The sequence below is a fragment of the Diospyros lotus genome, chromosome 11, assembly GCF_014633365.1.
Source record: "Diospyros lotus cultivar Yz01 chromosome 11, ASM1463336v1, whole genome shotgun sequence".
NCBI lineage: Eukaryota > Viridiplantae > Streptophyta > Magnoliopsida > Ericales > Ebenaceae > Diospyros > Diospyros lotus.
The window spans coordinates 17,497,988-17,517,846 of NC_068348.1; the positions used below are offsets into that span (position 1 = coordinate 17,497,988).

Here is a 19,859-nt window from a genome sequence, read left to right on the forward strand (position 1 = left end):
CAATTTATTCGTCTGTTTTTTCTTTTACAATTTTTTGGTCTAATTTGATAATTCCTATTCGCCACAGCTTTGTCTATTTTTTTTCTATTTGCTTTCATTAATTTGATTATTATTAGATTATTTAATTTGAAAGTGAATTATTCTTAGTTTCTTTAAAGAATTAAAGGTTTGTTGGTTTCTTAATTTGAAAGTAAAATATTTTAAAGAACATTTTTAATTAAGATTTTACGATTCGAGTTTACGATTCAATATTATGAACTCACCTTCGATTCGAATATAAAATTTCGAGTTTAACGACGTTGCTCTTAATCTATCATGGTTATTCTAAAATTAATCACTATTTGAGTGACATGTACGTAGACTTAATTTAATTCGTGTGTATATATAAATATATATATATGTATATGAGAAATGAAAAGTTGTAATATGACCATTGTCTGTCTGTCTGTCTGACTTCACTTGCGATTCCCTTGCCTTCGTGATTAATAAATAATTAACAAACAAAATGGGGGAGGAATAAAGGCCGTCCACTTATTAGATCATCACATAACACACACACACACAATGCGGATGAGTTGGCTGATTCACTGCAAGCTTTTGGCTTTTGCCGTCCAATTATAATTCCATTGCCATTTGCCAACAAGTTTAGGTAACCCAAAAGAAAGATCCACCATTCCTGTTTTTTAACCTTTTCAACAAACAGCTTGGTTGAAAGCCAAAGCTGTAGGTGCATGTAGGTGTAGCCATCTTCATAAACAGAAAACTAAAACGAAGCAAACAAAAAAGTTTTTTTGTTACATGGGGTTGCACGTCCACACCCCAACCCCCCTTAAAATTTAGAGAATCCCTAAATAGATAGCTGATCTCCAAAGTCTTCAGCAGCAGCAGCAGCTCATCATCGTCATCATCGTCTCAAACTACTACTACTTCCCCTCTTGCCTCTCTGCCTATTCCCAGGATTGGAGCTCCCAAGTGGAGGGAAATCATTATCACTATAACTATTAGTGTTAGTAGTAGTAGTAGTAGCAGTGTCAATCATAAAGGCATTTCGACCCATCATCGTTGTTTTCTTCTCCCACTCCTCTTGCTGGACGGGCAACTTGAATTTGGTTGACGAATGATTTCCAAATGGCTTTATCCCCATGAGATCTGGATCCGGTGAGTAGCTGTACGGGCGTTTGCTCTCATCCATTTTCCTGAATGTGATGGAGATCCTGCCCCAAACAGAATATTTATAGTTGAGAAATGTAAGGAGCATCTTCATTCTTACAGGTCCTACGCAACAACATATACTCAATTTTAGTCACGAGCAAGAAAATACCATACCTTTTTGCCGGGACACCCGGAACACAGTGTTTTGCTATGTCAGCTGCATTCCCATTTAGAACCATCACCGACCTGAAATGAAATATATAATTTACCGGAAAAATTTATGTCAACCGTTAAAAAATACATAGGAAGTCCAAGTAAGCAATGAACATGACAAGAAAAACTAGCATTCACGAGTCCAAGATTAGAGCATCAGAAGCCATACCCGAGTGGCAAAGGTATAGATATCGGGCCAGCAAACTCCCCCGGGCCAACAATGTTTAAATTTACACCAAAGAGGATATTGCACTGTGACAAGAATGACACAGTGCAAAAGGGTCGAAGGAAGTCGTGGTTGTCAATATGAGGCGGAATGCAATCCCCTTCATCATAGATATTCACTATACAACTATCTGGGACACAGCTTGGAGGCAAGACATGCCACCTGACCAGCCTCTTGATCATTTCCTTGAATAGGGGAGGTAGAGGATCGACTTCCTCGTCTCTAACTATACCAGGGGGATTCCCTTTTTTGTCCTGTGAAAAAAGATGAAGCACGCATCAGCTAAACATAATCTCTGTTTAACAGCAAACAGTAAGAGCAAGTAATAAAGATCCAAAATATTACCGGTGCATAGTTGTAACAGCAACCAAATTGCATTGTCACGCGGCCTTTTCCTCGCATCCACTTATGTGGTTCCGAATATGTTTTCGCTGCAACATGTTTAGAAGGGAAAATGAACAAACAGAAGGAACGCAAATTCAAGTTCTGAAACATGAGTAATAAATATGTATAGTAAGATGCAGTTGTCCATCTGAAAGTTAATAGATTGACGAGTGGTAGCATTAGGGTAGTAAATGTACTAATCTTGTCCCAAATAATATGATGTCATTTTCTAAACACTCAATCTTGTTATAGTTTAATTGACCCTTGGCATGTCCATTATCTATTACCGAAAATGATACCTCCTATGAAAAAGATTCATCTATTTAATTATTTCATTTCCTGGGAACATTCAAGATTGAATGATTACATTATTTAGAAGCTTATTTCAACTAGTTGTTAGAGAAGACAATGTATTTAGTGGATGGGTCTCTTTAATTTATGCTAGCTAAGCAAGTATGCATGACATATATGTCTCTGAATAGAAACTTCTTCGGCATCCGTCCTGTATTTTTCGAAATAAAGAATACTCTGAATGCAAGTCAAACAAGTTCCCCACTTTCCTTTGCCGTTTCTCTTTCACTAACTTTGCATGTGCTAGATCATAAGGTGATGGAATAATATAAACATTTGAAATAAGATTATGTTGCATTTGTACTTTGGCCTCGCTGTCAATTCGGCAAAACTCAGATACGAACAGAAACTAGGTTTTTGGCATACATACCTCGAAGCTGACCAGTCTGCCCCTTGCGCTGTATTCTGTAGACGCACTCCACAATCATCTTTTGCTCCTCGGCATTGAACACTCCTGTGTGAAGCTCAAGTCCTCGAAGCACGTTTGTTGCCTTTCCATTAACCCGCTCCACATGAACAAAATCTTTCCTCCTCCCAATTTGAGCTAACCTAACATGCTCTTTTTGCTCCTCAGACAATTCATCAACAGATCCTCGCCCAGTTCCTGAGCAAACCGATTCAGGGTTGTTTTTGGTCCAACCCCCTGAATGAACAGATTTTGGAGTTTGGCCAGAGCGCCATGTTGTTGTCTTTGTAGATTCTTCTGGACTTGTATCTGAAAATTTCAACCTAGAAGATTTTTCTGACAGCACCTCTGCAGAACATTTTCCATTTTCATTTGATACAGATGGTTTACTGAACTTTCCTGCAGAAAGAAGATAAAAAAATGTGAAAACAAATTCCTGCCTGATATTGCAACATACAGTAAATTTAAAATCAGAAGCCTTTAAAATACTTCCTCTTGTAAAAAACAGGCAATTTTGATCTCTCGGAAAACAATGCTAAGAAAGCCCTAAAATTTTTGTGAAGCAGAAAGAGAAGTAGTCAACGGAGGTTCATTCTTTTTCTTCCTCCTATGTTATGTAATTCTTGGACAAAGTCCATAAGCATTGAGATTCCTCAACATATTACGAACTCAAACATAAAAGTAGGAAAGAAACATAGTATTCTCATACTGTCCAAATAAGTAAAACCAGGGATGGATATATAAATGTAATTGCAATTATATTCATTTATATATTACCATAGACACAACCAAAATATAATGCTTAAAAATAAAAATAAAAACAAATATAAAATATACGTACATCTTATTTTACAAAACGATTACGCTTTTTCTTTTTGCTTTTCTTTTGTATATGAAATATTGGGAGGTCATTCTTATAAAAATTATAAATAAATTCTAAGTGTCATACGATCGAAAACCCATAAGACTGTATGCAAAAATCTTAAAAGATATAAGGGGGTAAATGAAAAAATCTTGAAGAGTATAGGGGATAACTGAAAAACCTTGAAAAGTATAGCGGATAAATTTAAAATCTTAAAGGTGTGGGAAATGAAAAACAAATCTTACAAGTTGAGTAAATGAAATAAATTCCTAACAACATAACATAGAAACACGATGATAAGATTCACAACCTAATCCAAGAAAAGAAAAAATAAGAGAAAAAGAAAAAGAAAGAAGAAAGAAACCCTTATAAAACTACTTGAATATTATATATATATATATAGGTGATATAAGCATGGTTATATCCAAGAATTCAGAACCCTGATTAGACCGGTTGTAGCACAAAAAAAGAAATAGAACTTTTCCTAAACAGAAGGAATAAAACCCCGCTGAAACCAAGAAAGGTGTGTAGAGATGAAGGGAGACCCGTACCATGAATGAGAGTGTGAATGCTACTCTGCAAAAGTTCTTGGCAGTGTTGACAGAACCCTTCAGTCCCGCTCAAAACCTCTAAAATCTCGACACGATCCAGAGTACTCAGCATCCCCATCAAGTCATCTCCCGCGCCGGAAGAGTCTCCAGTCATCTTCCACGTTACAGCAACAAGTAAATTGACAAAATAAGAAATCAAACAGATTCTATCGAGCTGAAGAAAGCGCCTGAAAGAGCAGAGCGAATCGTCGATCCCGATGTTTGGAAATCATTATGATTTGTCTCTATTTATAGGAAAGGAGGAGTCCAATTCCCAGGTGTTGAAGAACGCGGTTTCCGTCTCCTTGCCAACTTGGTTTGGATTAGATGGCGGAAGATAATTAGTGCTTCCATTTATTTTTTAAATAAATGATAATTCGTATTTTTTTAAGATTAAAGATACATTTAGATTTTATTAAATCACATAACTAAAAATTAATATCCATTGTTTCTATTTATTCCCTCTCCAGTGAAAGAGATTTTTTAAAAAATTGATGAATATTATTTTATATATTTTAATTCAATTTTCTATTAATTTCTCTTCTAATTATTAAAATAAAATTATGGTGTTAGAGAAAATAGTGTACTTAATTAGTTAGCCTTTTTAAACTTATACTTTTATATTTAATTGATTATAAATAGCATTAATCGTCACTTATATTAATGGCTAATCAGTCCTGAATATAGAAATTAAAAAACTTATTTACTTCTCTTATATTTGGCACTTCTTTTTTAAAAATTCATAATTATTGATGTGCTGGAAATCAAGTTTACTAAAAGCAAAGTTTATTCTAAGAAAAAAAAAGAGGTATACATTTCAAAACTTGAGAGATTGCCACGGTCGCCTTAAGGGAGGCCCCCAAAAAATTGCAAGGGCCGCCCACCCCAAAAGTTTTATTGCTTTAAGAGGTAAAATTTTTATACGATACAATTAAGTGTTATTAGAACTTAAAAGTTAGAGAGGAGAGGGATGGGGCTCATTCATGTCTTGTCACTCACATTCTCCATTCCCTTCCATTTTTTTCCTTTTGATATTAATATTTTCACCATCTTTCAAATGAATGAATTTCACAAATTTTTTGTTATAAATAAACTTAAAATAAACCAAACCGAATTCTCTATGAATAAGTAAAATTTGCAAATGAATCTTAAAGAGTTTAGACAATCAAATCTTATGGATAAAACTATCCCTCATGTTTTAATTTTATAAAAAGGGTAAATTCTTCTCCAAATACGTGAATAACTTATAAAATATTATTAACTATTCATGTTATTGTAGTTTTAGCAAAAAGAAATTTTTTAAAATTAAGATTAATAAAATATTATTTAGGTTTAATTACGTCACAAAAATGATTAAGTAATTTAGTTATATTGTCAATTCAAAAATATTTACTTTCTAAATTATAATACAAAATTTTAATTAGTAATTTTATAGATAAGAAAAAGAAAAATGAATTTTTAATAATTTTTATTATTTTTTAAAAGACTTCTAAACTAATTATCACCTAGGGCCCACCAACCCTTAAGACGAACTTAGAAATTGTACAATATTCGAAATATTGCATAGTTTCAAAAAGAAGAAAATATAATCTCAAAGTTTAAGAGATTAAATACAGTCAATAACTCTAATAAAAGGAAAAGATAACCTAAAACTCAAGAGATTATTCAATTTCTAAAAAAATTGTTGATGATCTCGGAAATAAGACTAACAAGAAAAGTTTCTAGAGAGTAGAGGGTCTCCTTGAAACATCTCCATTTTTTGCGGGAAAATCCTAAGTAAAATGTGAACATGATAAATTTTGATATCTAAAAATCTTTCTAAGAATTTCGAAAAAAAAAATAGGCATTATTCATAAAAGTCTTAATTTTAATTAGTTGATATGATAATACCAATGATGCTTATTATGAATTTTAAGTTTCTCTATAAATAGATAAACTCTCATTGCAAAAAAGATATGTCTCTAATGCTAGTTTTAATACTATTTACAAACTTTATGTAAATTCAAGTATCTAACTTGAATTTACATATTTATAAGGATAAAAGTGTTTCTATAAGGATTATTCCACACCTTCTGATTATATTCTCTTTTACAGAATTCAGAATAGTCTGATTAAAATTTTTTTAATTATAAATCTATTATTGTGTGATAGCGATAATAATATATAATTGAATATTATATATATATATATATATACATACATTGTTTTAGTGCATTATTTGTCATTTTGTACATATTTTATAACTTTCTGTTGTTAATAGTTTGAGAAAATAAAAAAAATTTGAATGACACTTAAAAAATAAAAATATTATGTTCCCTAATATTTTGTATATTTTTAATAAAGATTATACAATACAATATTTTTTAAATAAAATAATTTTAAAAATTTAAAACAGGGAGGTAGGTGGCTCGTGTGGCAAGGCCCACTTGGCCCGTTGGTTGGGTCCAGAGTCCAGACCACTTAAGGATGCACCCACCGTACATGGTAGATGTGTCGGCCCGTCATCAATGATCAAACACTAGTGGGATCTCTATAGCATACAAATGGATTCTATCGGACCATCCATTTCTTACGCCGTGCCCATGCATTTGGGCAGCATCATCATCGTCGTCATCAAGCTTCCAGACGCATTTCCACACTGCACTGTTACACTTGAAGCCACTCCCGAACGCAATTTACCAAACCTGATCCCCCTTCTTCACCCTGCCCTCAGTGCCGAACGTGAGTTTTTGAGATCCCGAGGCAAGATGTAAAAATGAGCTCCAAATTGTATAGTACATTCAAATTTTATTTTTTTATGATAAAATATAAAAAATAATTAAATATTTATATCATAAAAATAAAATTAAATTTTTTCTAAATTATCAATTAAAAACTATCATAAACAACGAAACGAAACGAAACAAAGGATACTACCATGAATGAAACGAAATGAAGGAGCAACTAATTGCTGAAAGTTTAAGCAGATCTGGAGTTAGAGCATCTAAGAAGTAGATCTGAAAGATTAAATCTGATGACCCAATCGGCAATTGAGAGGCAGCGAGCCACCAGCCACAACCCACAATGGCGAGCGATAGAGGGCGATGGCTAGCCATCGACCGAGCAGAGAGCGCAAGGCGATGCTTGCTAAGCGAGCGCCCGAGCAGCGGGCCACTGGCCACGAGGGCGAGGCAAGTCGGTGAGGACGAACGATCACCGATTGAGCAGTGAGAGGCGAGAAAGCGAGGGTGAGGGTGATGGCGAAGGGCGAGGAGTAGCAAGAGGAGAGAGAGGTAGCAAGCTACTGGTGACGGAGCTACTGGCGACGACGAGGTGTGACGGAGCCAGAGAGGTAGGGCTAGGGCAGGGAGTGAAAGAGAGAGGGAAAAGGGTCACGAGAAAAGGGTGGGCCAGTGAAAAATGCATGGGGCCCTAAGTTATGAAATTTTCATGGGCCCCTAAGTTATGAAATTTGCATGGGCCACTTTTAATTTATGAGCCCCTAAATTGTGAAATTTCCATGGGCCTTGAGGCAGCCGCCTCATGGGCCTCATGGAAGGTCCGGCCCTACTTGCCCTTCGCCTCTAGGTAGCACAGCTCACACCACACCGACAAAGACGAACTGTTCCCAAATCTGTACAACATCATCCTCGACGTTTCCATGTCTTCCTTGCGCAGCCTAAGGCTGCTCTCCATCGCCTCGATCATAGCCTTTTCGCTCGCATGAATGCAGAAATGGGCAAAAGCCTTCTTGAAGTCCGGCACATAGAGTTCCCTACACATCAATAGAGACCATCCATACTTGAGCTACTCGGAGTAGGGCAACACCAAGGGGCCTAATCTTAATATCTTCTTCCTCAAAGCATGGCCAGCGGTGATACAATCATTATGGCTACAAGCAGAAGAAGGCTGGGATTTTCTTCTACTGGTTGTTGGTTAGTTGACTTAGTCAAAACAAATTATAGGCATGGGGCTACGTGGGTTTGATTTCTATCTGTTTATTCTGTTAAATAATATTAGTTGGTTTGTTATTAGTGTTTCCCTATTTTGTAACTTAGTGAATTTATTTTAGTCTATTTAATAGGTCTTTGATTTGTATTAACCATTATAAAGAATTAAGAAAATCAAATCTCTCGTGAATCTTCCCTCTACAGTTTTTTTTTTTCTCTTTTCTTCATTACAATTTAATAGGTTTCCTTCCCTTAAATTCTATCTCTATCATTTGGTATCAGAGGCAGGTTAGGCTCGTCATGGCGATTTGAAATCAAACCAACATTGAGTTTCGAAACAAAGTACAAGAGATATTGGGATAGCATGAATCCAGCCTTGATGAGGTGCAATCAACACTACAAACCATCTTGGCCAAACTCCAGAATTTAGAAATAGTCCATGAAACTCACACAACCAATCCCAATGTCAACCCTTTTGTTCAAACTAAGACCTCTCATCCATTCAACCACGTCTCCTCTAGCCACCCACGACCTCCTGCTCATTCAAATAACAACCATTTGAAACTTAACTTTTTGAAATTTGATGGAGAAAACCCTTTGGGTTGGATCTACAAATCAGAACAGTATTTTGAGTTTAAGAAAGTTGCCTAGGAGTATTGAGTTCAGTTCACCTCTTTCCACTTAAAAGGCATAACCTCCAATGGCATTGGTGGCTTGCCAAGTTTAAGGGGCCAATGACATGGGCAGAATTCACTAAAGTCATATTGCTCCGTTTTGGTCCTACTGATCACAAAGACCCATCTAAAGCCCTTACCTGACTTAAACAAAATACTACAGTTTCAGCCTATCAAGACGAGTTTGAAAAATTGTCTCATCAGATAGATGATTTACCTGAAAAATTCCTTATCAGTTGCTTTGTTGCAGGTTTGAAAGATGATGTTAGATTGGATGTAAAAATCAAACAACCCCGCTCACTAACCGACGCTATTGAAGTGGCCCAACTAGTTGAAGAATGCTACGGCTTGCAAATAAAAGAGAATAGTTCCTTCCACACTCCACCTAAGTTAGGGAACAACAACACAATAGGAATTTTGGGTTCCCCACCTGCAATTAAGACTAGCACCGACGCCATTAACAATGCAAGTTCCTTCAAAGGAATTACAAGCCAAGAAGCCCGGGAGCGTAGGGAAAAAGGCCAATGCTATTTCTGTGGTGAGAAATTTCTTCCCAGACATCGATGTCAACGACCTCAACTACTCATGCTTGAAGACATACCCAACTTCATCCTTGCTGACAAGGATAATCTAAGTGGGGGGGATGATACAATCATTATGGCTGCACACAGAAGAAGGTTAGATTTTCTTCTGTTGGTTGTTGGTTAATTGACTTAGTCAAAATAAATTATAGGCATGGGGCTACGTGGGTTTGATTTCAGTTTGTTTATTATGTTAGATAATATTAGTTGGTTTGTTGTTAGTGTTTTCCTATTTTGTAGCTTAGTGTATGTTGGTCCCTTGACACATAATGGCCACTCAAGAGGGGGGTGAATTGAGTGATTAAAAACTTATTCAACCGAATTCTTCCATTTTAAAAACTCTTGAGTTTTTCTTATACAAGAAAAATACTTATTATAAATATATATATGTTGTTTGAGAGTGATAGCAATATAGATACACAAACAGCCATAATATTAACACAGGATATATAGTGGTTCGATGTCTCCACCACCTACTCCACTCTCTCAAGGTCAACCCGATAGTTGAGGTTCCACTAAAACCATAACACTAGATTTCCACACAAGATCACCTAGTAAACTTGTACACCCCAAGGTTTTTCTTTTAGCTCACCCCGAAAACTAATACAACATAATAATACACCTAGTTACTTGGGCTCTAGGATGTCACTCAAAATCTACACATTAATACAAATAAACAATCCTATATCCAACAAACTTGGACTAATATGGATATGAATATAATGAAAATATACAAGGCAAATGAATAAATATAATGATACAATTTTTACCACACTTGGAGAGAATATCTCCTTTGCCTTGGGTTTTAAAGATTCGACTTTAAGCTTGAGCCTTGGATTGCTTGAAATGGATGCTTGAGAGTTTGGGTGTGCTTTAGAATGATGGATCTTGATAGAGCATTAGCCTTATCTAAAAATCCCTTCTTGATATTTATAATGGAGCTTCCAACGGATTTATAACGGCTAGAAAAATCCGATCGTTGGAGTCCGGGAGTCAACTTCTCTAAAACAGGAGTCGACTTCCATTTTAAGTGGGAGTTAACTCTAATTATACAAGAGTCGACTCCTCAAAAAACACCAATGCTGCCAAGTCAACTCTGCATCAACTGCTCTCGATTGGGTTGACTCTAACTTTGTAAGAGTCGACTTCTGAGGCCAGATTTTACAGAAAGTAGATTTTATAAAAATAGCAATTGTTTGAAGATATAATCCATATAGCATATATACATTACAAGATTTTACATTTCTTTAGTTTAAATAAATGTTCTCATTTTCTTTAATTTATATTTTACCTTTTATTCACTTTAATACATAAATGTAAATAATTGAGTATCCCCCATTTGGATTCAATAAAATATCTAAAAAATTAAAATACAAAACAATAAGACAGTAAAATTTTGGTTTTAGAATAAATTCAAGATTTTGCGATTTTACCACTTCCAAAATACATACTTTCTATTTCTTGAAAAATTCATTCAAAATTATTTTAACAACAATGAATGTTAACTATCGAAATATTGGGAGATAATTTTTCAAAATAAAAATATTTTCTTATATGTTCCCTTATAGTGCATTAATCTTCTAGACTTAGAGAAATAACATTTCTTGATTCATTTCGATACACAAAATACTATAATACTTAAGACATATAAAAAATTCATTAGGGGTTTTAAATATACTAAAAATAGTTTTACTAAAATTATGTTTTATCAAACATCAAAATACACAATAGGTTGATTAGAGCAATTTGGTTCAACAGTAGATTTGTTTTAGTCAATTTAATAGGTCTTTGAATTGTATTAACCATTATGAAGAATTAAGAAAATCAAATCTCTCGTAAATCTTCCTCTACAGTTTTTCTCCTCCATTCTTCACTACAATTTAGCAGGTTTCCTTCCCCTAAATTCTATCTCTATCAGGCGGCTCCAAGTAAATCCCTCGATAGCGAGACATTAACTCGCTTGGATTCATCGGGTTCTTGGACCACTGACTAGTAGGCTTGATTGTCAGACCCTAAGTGAGTCCGGACCAAGTGTTGGAGCTTGTATTTGGTGATGTTTTGCCTCTGATATAATTTTGATGATGAAAAAAAATTGTATTTTGATGATGAAATAAAGTTAAGAGAGTTCAATGTTAAAGAATTTTATGATTCAAATATTCTTTTTCATGTTATCATTTAACTATTCAGTTTTTTCAAATGGATAGTCAATTATGTGTATATGCTTTGTCGACTATGCCTATGAATAGTTGACTGTGCACCTAAGTTCTGTCAACTATGTATGGCTTATGTCGACTATTATGCAGGGTCTGTCGACTATGAATTTACTTTTGTCGACTATGTATGTGTATGATATTTTAAATTTCATTTGTATTTTTGGATGTGTCGACTATGTGAAAGTGTTTGTCGACTATCAATAGATTTGGTTGGACATCTGTCCACTATGCCTTAGTTTTGTTTGAAAATATAGTCAACTAACCTATTTTGTCTGTCGACAGTTTGTTTCTCAGAAAGTTGTAATGGCTAGTTTTTCAACTCCAACGATCACAAAAACGGCTAGTTTTGGGCAAGGCTCTTGGAATACTTATATATACACATCAAGGATGATCAAGATAAGGATAATAGACCGAAACGACTTGATCTAAAGATTGCGAATCTTTTTTATTCAAGCTTACAGTGCTTGTGCTTTTATTGTTATATTTTTCTCTCCAAGGCTTCGTTCAATTATTGTCAATATATTCTTAAGCCTAATATTCATTGTGAGAGAACTTGTAACTAAGAGTGTTTAACTCTTAGCTTCTCTCTTTCATTTCTATTGTTTTTATTTTCCTAACTTGTATAGCTAGAGAGCCCATTTGAGTGAGAGGTTTTGTAATTTTCCTAGTCGCGAACTAGAGGGCCTACTTGTGTAGCTAGAGGGCCTACTTATGTAAGTAGCAGGTTTTAGTGAATTAGTTTAAAATCCTTAATAGGAGCTAAGGTAGTGGATTATGCTTGGTTTAAGCCGAACCACTATAAATCATTTGTCATTTATCCTTCTTGCTTTACATTTGTTATTTTATATGTTCTATGTTTTAAATCACTAAAACCTCAATTGGGTCAAAAAGATTTCAAGTTCTATCAAGTTTGTAAATTACCCAATTCACCCCCCCTTTTGGGTGTGTGTCATAGTCCTCCCAGTCTAACAATTGGTATCAGAGTCTAACTCCATGTTTTAAGGTCTAACAACCTAAGAAGAGATCCATGGTTCTTAAGGAAGGCTATCCTACAAATGTGGCACTGTACTTTGATGGCTCATTTTATGATTTTTAGAGAAAAATGATTTGTATTTACTTGCAATCCATTTATTTTAATTTGTGGTATATTATAAAAAAATGATTTGTTTCAAAATCGTCCAACTATCTCCCTTCGGATGGAGGTACTTGATGGGTTTTATCGTCATCTACCACTTTGCTCGAGTAGAGCCTACGGGCGAGCTTTTCGATTATTTCTTTACTACCAACTGTGACCCGGGGGGTTGGATGTCTATCTCACCAAGGATTGTGAAGGAAAGTAGACTCTTCACGTCCAAGAAGCTTTCTGATCCTGAGATCAGGGCCACGTCGCTTATGTACTTCGAGGGGTCTAAAGATTCAGATGACTAGAAGGAATGCTTCGTCTTCATCCGCCCCAAAATGTTCAGCTCCTCGTGAGAGATTTGGTCCGTGAGCAACGGGTGGACTTTGGATACCAAGCACAAACGCCCGAGTGTCAAGGCAATAAAAGCGTTGGCTAGTAGGATCATGGCCCCCGGCCGGGACAGGAAAGAGAAATGGCTTTCCAATCCAATTCTTAGCCAAGCGAGCCTAGATGGTGAAAACTGTAAGCATTAGCCTTTGCCTTTCTTCCTTACTTCTTCATTCCTTTCATTTTTACCAGACATTGATTTTCCTTATTCTTCTTGCACAGTTGAAAATCTCTGGGAGATAACTTATTCCCCTATCATCGAGGGGATGATCTTGGACTTCCCCAAAATCAAAGGACCTTTTGCCTTAGCCAAAACAAAGAAGGGAGATGAGAAGGCTCCAAGACCTCTCAAGGTAGAGGGCTCCCTACTTCGTCCGAGAAGGCTCCAAAGGCCTCTCAGAGTAAAGGACTTTCCGCCCCTTCCCACTTGAAGAAAATGATTGTGGAAAACCCTAGGACTTTTTAGGAGACCCTAATGGGCAAGACCGAGGCTCGCCCAAGGAGTCCTTCCTCAGGATCCTGAGCCCCAAAGAATAAGAAGGACTCCCAACCTTCCCATCAATCAGGCAACGACACCTGCATCCTTGCAAGACCCGTCCGAATGTGATGATGAAACTATCGCCTAGGTGCTTAAGGTGGCTAGGGCGGAGGCTCAAGGAAGTTAGTTGCTTGTAGGTATGGAGTCAACCATAACGCATCCCAGCATTCCTATCCCTTTTTGTTTTTAAGCGAATATTAACGTCCCTATCTCCGGAGGGGCACCTAGGGTTAACAGAGAGAGCTTCATTAGAGGAAGCTTATGTGCTTTCTACTAAGGAGATTTTGGCCCAAAAGGCGAAGCGACGAAGGGTTGAGACTACCCCCTCTCCTTATTCGGCTGAGGTAACCTCAATTCCTGAAGCTACTGAGGCCCCTATTAAGACCCTGGCTATTACCAATGTTTCGCCCGCTGCGGGTGAACCAGATTACTACGTCGAGATTCTAAGGGTAACCTTTACCGCTTGGTTTTTCCCTCAAGTTCTCTTCATATGAACAAGCCTTGACCTTTATTTTGATTTTATTTTTCAGAGCCTTTCGGCCTTTCAAGATTCAGTTGCCCGACAAGAATCAGAATTCCAGGCCCAAATCGCTTCCTTGTAATCTGAAGTTGAGAGCTTCGAGGGCTTGAGGCCCTCTCTTCCAAGCTAACGAATCTCGAGCACATAATGCATATCCTTAACAAGTCAGTTGAGTTGGCGCAGAAGGAAGCAAAGCTTGCCAACGAAGTCGAGGCTCGAGCGCGAGGATCTGGAGCTAGCGTAGAAGAGTATGCTAAAGGCTCATCAGGCCAACTTCAGACTTGGGGAAGACTTGGATACTACGAACGGCGTGAATGACCTACTTAGAGAGAACGCAAAGAAGCTCAGCTTAGAGTTGAAAAAGGCCAAAAAGGGCCACGTATAAGCCATGGAGTCCTACTCTCGGTGCAAAGAAGACCTCCGAATAGCTAATACCAAGCTTCAATTCGCCCTTAAGGATGCTCGCGTGGCCTTCCAAAATGGTCGTGAGGATTTTTGAAGCTCCGAGGCTTATGCTGCGGAGTTAGAAGGTGTCATTCGGGGTGGATTCAAGCATATGAAGAAACTTACGAAAGAGCGCTTCCTGAACCTGGATGTGGACTCCATCGCCTTTGATATCTCAGGAGCTTCTTTAGAATAGATGCCTTTGTATTTGAACTCAATATTTCAATAAAATTTTAACCTCTTAATTTTGCATCTTCTTTTTCTTTGCTTGCTTATTTTCCCAAGAACTTTCAAGATTTCTGCCTTTTCTCCCTGAAGATTGAACATTATCCGCATTAGTTAATCACTCTTATTAAGAGAAACTGTAACTCTTCGAAGGAGATCGTAACTGGGAGGGGGATACATCTAACCATTTCCACACTTAGAGGATTTCCTTTTGCCCCTTCTTAGGGATAAGGTCTTTGGGGATCAGATTTGATCATTTCCCCATTTTTTCTTCTTTTTTTCTTTCGGAGGTTTGGGGCCCCCCGAGGATAACATCTGATCATTTGGTTTCCTTTACTATCGAGGGTTCAGGGCCTCTCAAGGATCACATCTGATCCTTTTTCTTTTAATCGAGGGTTCTAGGCCCCCGAGGATCATATCCGATCCGCTTTATTTACTCAAGGTTTTAATCCCTCGAGGTTAATCTTATTTTTGGTTAGGGTGGTCCCCTAGGATCTTTTATTGTGAGGGGCTTCAACTGTTGGTAAAAAATAAATTTATTTCAGAAGTCATAATCAATAAAGAACATTATTGATAAAATTTTCTCAAATTTTGCACATTCCAAGTATTTTTAACAGGTACACCCTTTGCGGTTTGAAGTTTATAAGCGTTAGGACTGAGGGCTTCCACCACTCTGAAGGGGCCCTCCCAATTAGGTGTTAACTTGTTTGTTTCTCGAGCACTTCGAATAACTACTCGCCATAATACCCAATCTCCAGGAAGGAAACCCCGAGCTTTTACCCTTCGATTGTAGTACCTTTCAATACGCTAATTGTATGTTGCATGTCGAATCTTCACCTGATCATGAAGTTCATCGAGGAAATCTAAGTTGTCTCTTAGATTCTGTTCATTAGACTCCAGGCTAAAGAGTTCCACTCTAAGGGTTGGCACGCCTATTTCAACCTGGATCAAAGCTTCCGAACTATAACATAGGCTGAATGGAGTCTCGCCCGTAGATACCTTCATCGTGGTTCGGTAAGACCATAAAATACTTGGTAACTCATCCACCCATCCCCCATCTGCTTTATCCATGCGGGCCTTTAGACCATGTAATAAGGTTTGATTAACTAGCTTGATATGGCCATTGGCTTGCGGATGGGCCACCAAAGTGAAATGCTATCGTATCTTCAGGTCCTAGCACCATTCCTGTACTGATCGGTCAATGAACTAAGTGTCATTATCTAAAATTAGGACTCGAGGGATTCTGAACTGACACACCACATTCTTCCATAGAAATTGCTTCACTCGTCGAGTAGTAACGGAGGCCACTGGTTCCGCTTTAACCCACTTCGTAAAATAATCTATGGCAGTAATAATGTATTTAACATGGCCATTCGTCGGAGAGAAAGGACCCAAGATGTCGATGCCCCATTGAGAAAAGGGGCAAGGTGCGACCATATGAGTTAAATTGACAGCTGGTACATGAACTAGGTTAGAGGTTCGCTAGCATCTATCGCAGGTTCTGACCAGTTGCTCTGAATCCTTCGCCATCGTTAGCCAATAATACACTTGCCGAAGAGCCTTTTGGCTAAGGGTTCGGGCCCTAATGTGGCTTCCACATATACCTTCATGGATTTTCCTTAAAATGTAGTCCGCTTTGCAGGGCCGGATACACTTGAGTAAGGGCTAGGAGAATGACCTCTTATAAAGCTCCCCGTCGACTATTACGAAACTTCGGGACTTTCTTTTGATTTCTCGAGCTTCTGAGTCACCGTCTGGAAGTTTTCCCTCCTTCAAGTATAAGAGCAAAGGATCCACCCAACTAGGCTCGGCATCAACACACATTTGTTCAGTTAACTACTCGATGCTCTTCTAAGGTAAAGACTCAATTCGGATCTCCTGAGAGCTCGTTGGGAAGGAAGACGAAGCGATTTGGGATAAAAGATCTGCTTCCATATTCCTGGCCCGAGGAACATATTCCATCTTCACACATAGTCAGCTATTTTGCCATGTGACCTTCCCGAGCCTTGTGTTCCCCATTCACTTGCTGCACGACCAGATTGGAGTCCAAACTCACCTCAATTCGTTACGCTCCTAACTGCTCAGCCAGTCTCAAACCTGCCAACAGGGCATCGTATTCAGCCTCATTATTAGATGGTCAGAACTCAAAGTGTAAGGCATAGGGCCAAGTCTACCCATTAGGGCTTCTAATCATCAGCCCCACTCTGCCACCGCTTGAGGTTGAGCTTCCATCCACAGCCAACATCCATAGCCTCTGATCCTGTTCTGAGGCCTCTTGGGGCCCAATCCCTTTGGCGATAAAATCTGCCAATGCCTAGGCCTTGATAGTCGGTCAAGACCTATACTTAATATCAAAAATCGTGAGCTCCATCGCCCATTTCAACATCCTTCCTGAGAGCTCTAGTTTGCTAAGCACCTACCTCAAAGCTTGGGTAGTAAGCAGGATAATGGTATGACTTTGAAAATAGGGCCGAAGTTTCCTCACCGAGATTACCAAGGCAAAAGCCAACTTTTCCATGGGAGAATACCAAACTTTAGCCCTTATCAATCGCTTACTGGCATAGTAAACAGGCCTCTGCCTTTTGTCTTCTTCTCAAACCAACACCGAACTCACGGCCTCTATGGTTGTGCTTAACCTTATGCATTTATTTCAAACAAACACATACAAAATAAATAAAGAAGAAACAAGCATGCAGGCACAAGGCATTTATACTCGCTAGTGTACGAGTATGCGTTGTAACACAATTTAATTTTTTGGGTAAGTTCAAATTGATTCACTGGGAGATCGTTAATAAAACGAAAATAGAGTCACGATAGAAATTGGGTTGTCAGGCCAATTCATCTGAAATGATCTAAATACAAAAAAATGCAACTAAGCGAGACTATGGATGGACAAAACTTGGGACAGGGTAATTTCTATACCAGCCCACTGATTTACCAAAGAGATATCAAAATATTAACATCAACTAATTAAAATTGAGGTTATGCAGTTGATTATATTCCAAGATAATGATAGTTTTAAGTTAAGCACTCTCCATACATGGCATGAGAGAGTCTAGATTAAGCAACAATCATAAATTGAAATACAGATTAACGCACATTTGAGATCCGGTAAGTAACCACGATTCAAGATCATGATAGTTTTAGGTTAAGCACTCTCCATACATGGCATGAGAGAATCTAAATTAAGCAACTACCATAAATTGGATCGTGATTAATAAATAGAACTGGAAGATTTAGATTAATCATTCGAGCTTGGGTATGAAAGCATCTCCAGTTTAAGTAACCTCCATACATGGCATGGAGACTCTAAGTTAGGCTTATGATTCAATCCAAACCCAAAGATTCAATACACACACATTTCTCAACTCAAATCAACATTATGTTAGTTCAATAAGAGTTCAGCTCTCTTGGGCAAACAGTAGCACTAAACACAGTCCTTGCCTTGGCCCAAGTTTAAGCTTAGCCACACATCTCCAACTACAAATTAAAGAGATAGGAATTAAAGTGCGGGAATGTAAATACAGAAATTGAAAATACAGAAATGTAAATGAACAATCAATGAGAGTTGTAGAATGTAAACGAGCATGAAAAGAAATTGTAGAATAACTCTAACAGAAATGAAGAACACTGTGTTGATGGAACAAAATGAAGAAACAACACCACTGGAATGAAAGAACAAAAAGAAAAGAACATAACAAAATGTAAAGAACGTGAAAAGTGCTCTTGTCCTCTTATTTTGGTCAAAAGGCAGATGGGGATTTTCTTTTTAGTGAAGCCGACAATATATATATATATATTCATCTTTTGCAAATGGCCCTCGTCAACGAAGAAATTACATCGTGTGCCACCACGTTCATTTGCGCGTGCTCTGACAAAATCTTCAAAAAGAGATTCCGATGACGATGCTCGGAACAACTTTGTATGGATTGGAGGTGGCACATCCGGACGAGGGACGAGTCATCTGAATGAATTTGGGATAAAATTCAATTAATGTGAGAAGCATTCGAATGAATTTAGCTTTCCCTTCATATTTTTGCACGTTCTTCCCTTGGCATCCGAATGCTACAGTACTGCAATTCGAATGAGCTTGATCTTCAACAATACTAGGACTTCATCCATCCGAACGAGTATTGTGAAGCATTCGAATGAATGTTGGCTTCATTGGATTGATCATCACGCATGCATGGCTGCCAAGACATTGTAATATGTTATAATGTTATATATATATTATATATAAGCTTCACTCATTGTACTTATATGATATATATATGTATTATATTTATATTGTTATATATTATATTTATTTACTATTTTATTATTATTATATATATTTGAGAAATCTACATATAACCATGAAAGACATAAATATTCAATTAAATCCAATTTCAAGGTCAAAATTGGGGTGAAAATATAATAAAATTTTGACATTTTTGAGCATCAATCACTCTTCGGCTACTACCAAATAAAGATACAACGGTTCTCCTTACTGAGGCTTGGTGAGAACTGGAGGTGAGATCAAATGTTCCTTTAGCTTGCTGAAAGCTTCTTGACATTCATCGTCTCAGATAAAATTCTTTGCCTTCGATAGAACCTTATAAAAAGGAAGACCCTTCTCCGCCAACCGAGAGAGGAATCTCCCTAAGGCCATCATTCTTCCTGTTAGGCTTTGTACTTCCTTGATGTTTCTCAGGGCTGGCATGTCCAGAATGGCTTTAACCTTCGCTGGGTTCACCTCAATCCCTCGGTGATGAACTATATAACCCAGGAACTTTCCTGCAGAAACTCAAAAACCACACTTGATAGGATTAAGTTTTACATTGAACTTAAGAAGAGTTTGGAAGCATTCTTCCAAATATACAGGGTGATGCTCGGAAACGAGGCTTTTCACCAGCATGTCATCTACATAACCTTTCATGTTTCGGCCCAGTTGATTTTGAAAAAGCTTATTCACCAGACGCTAGTAAGTGGCCCTCGCGTTCTTCAGCCCGAATGGCATTACTGTGTAACAGTATGTTACTTTATTAGTGATGAACGTCGT

At 37.4% G+C, this 19,859-nt stretch overlaps 1 protein-coding gene across 1 annotated transcript; it reads right to left on the bottom strand.

Moving 5' to 3' along the window:
- Window positions 1–904: 904 nt before the first annotated feature.
- LOC127812755 (RNA demethylase ALKBH9B-like) lies at window positions 905–4,299 on the bottom strand. Its single transcript, XM_052353280.1, has 6 exons — window positions 4,146–4,299; window positions 2,697–3,131; window positions 1,937–2,022; window positions 1,535–1,845; window positions 1,327–1,398; window positions 905–1,214 (listed from the first exon to the last, which is right to left on the bottom strand). The coding sequence occupies exons 1-6, from the start codon at window positions 4,297–4,299 to the stop codon at window positions 905–907; spliced, it is 1,368 nt and encodes a 455-aa protein (XP_052209240.1).
- Between the last annotated feature and the right edge of the window lie 15,560 nt (window positions 4,300–19,859).

Excerpts from the sequence above, each read along its gene's own strand:
- LOC127812755 (XM_052353280.1), bottom strand. The coding sequence starts at position 4,299 with ATGACTGGAGACTCTTCCGGCGCGGGAGATGACTTGATGGGGATGCTG. Across the intron at positions 2,023-2,696 it reads GCAGACTGGTCAGCTTCGAG|CGAAAACATATTCGGAACCA; the intron begins GTATGTATGCCA and ends AACATGTTGCAG. Across the intron at positions 1,399-1,534 it reads TCTATACCTTTGCCACTCGG|GTCGGTGATGGTTCTAAATG; the intron begins GTATGGCTTCTG and ends ATTTCATTTCAG.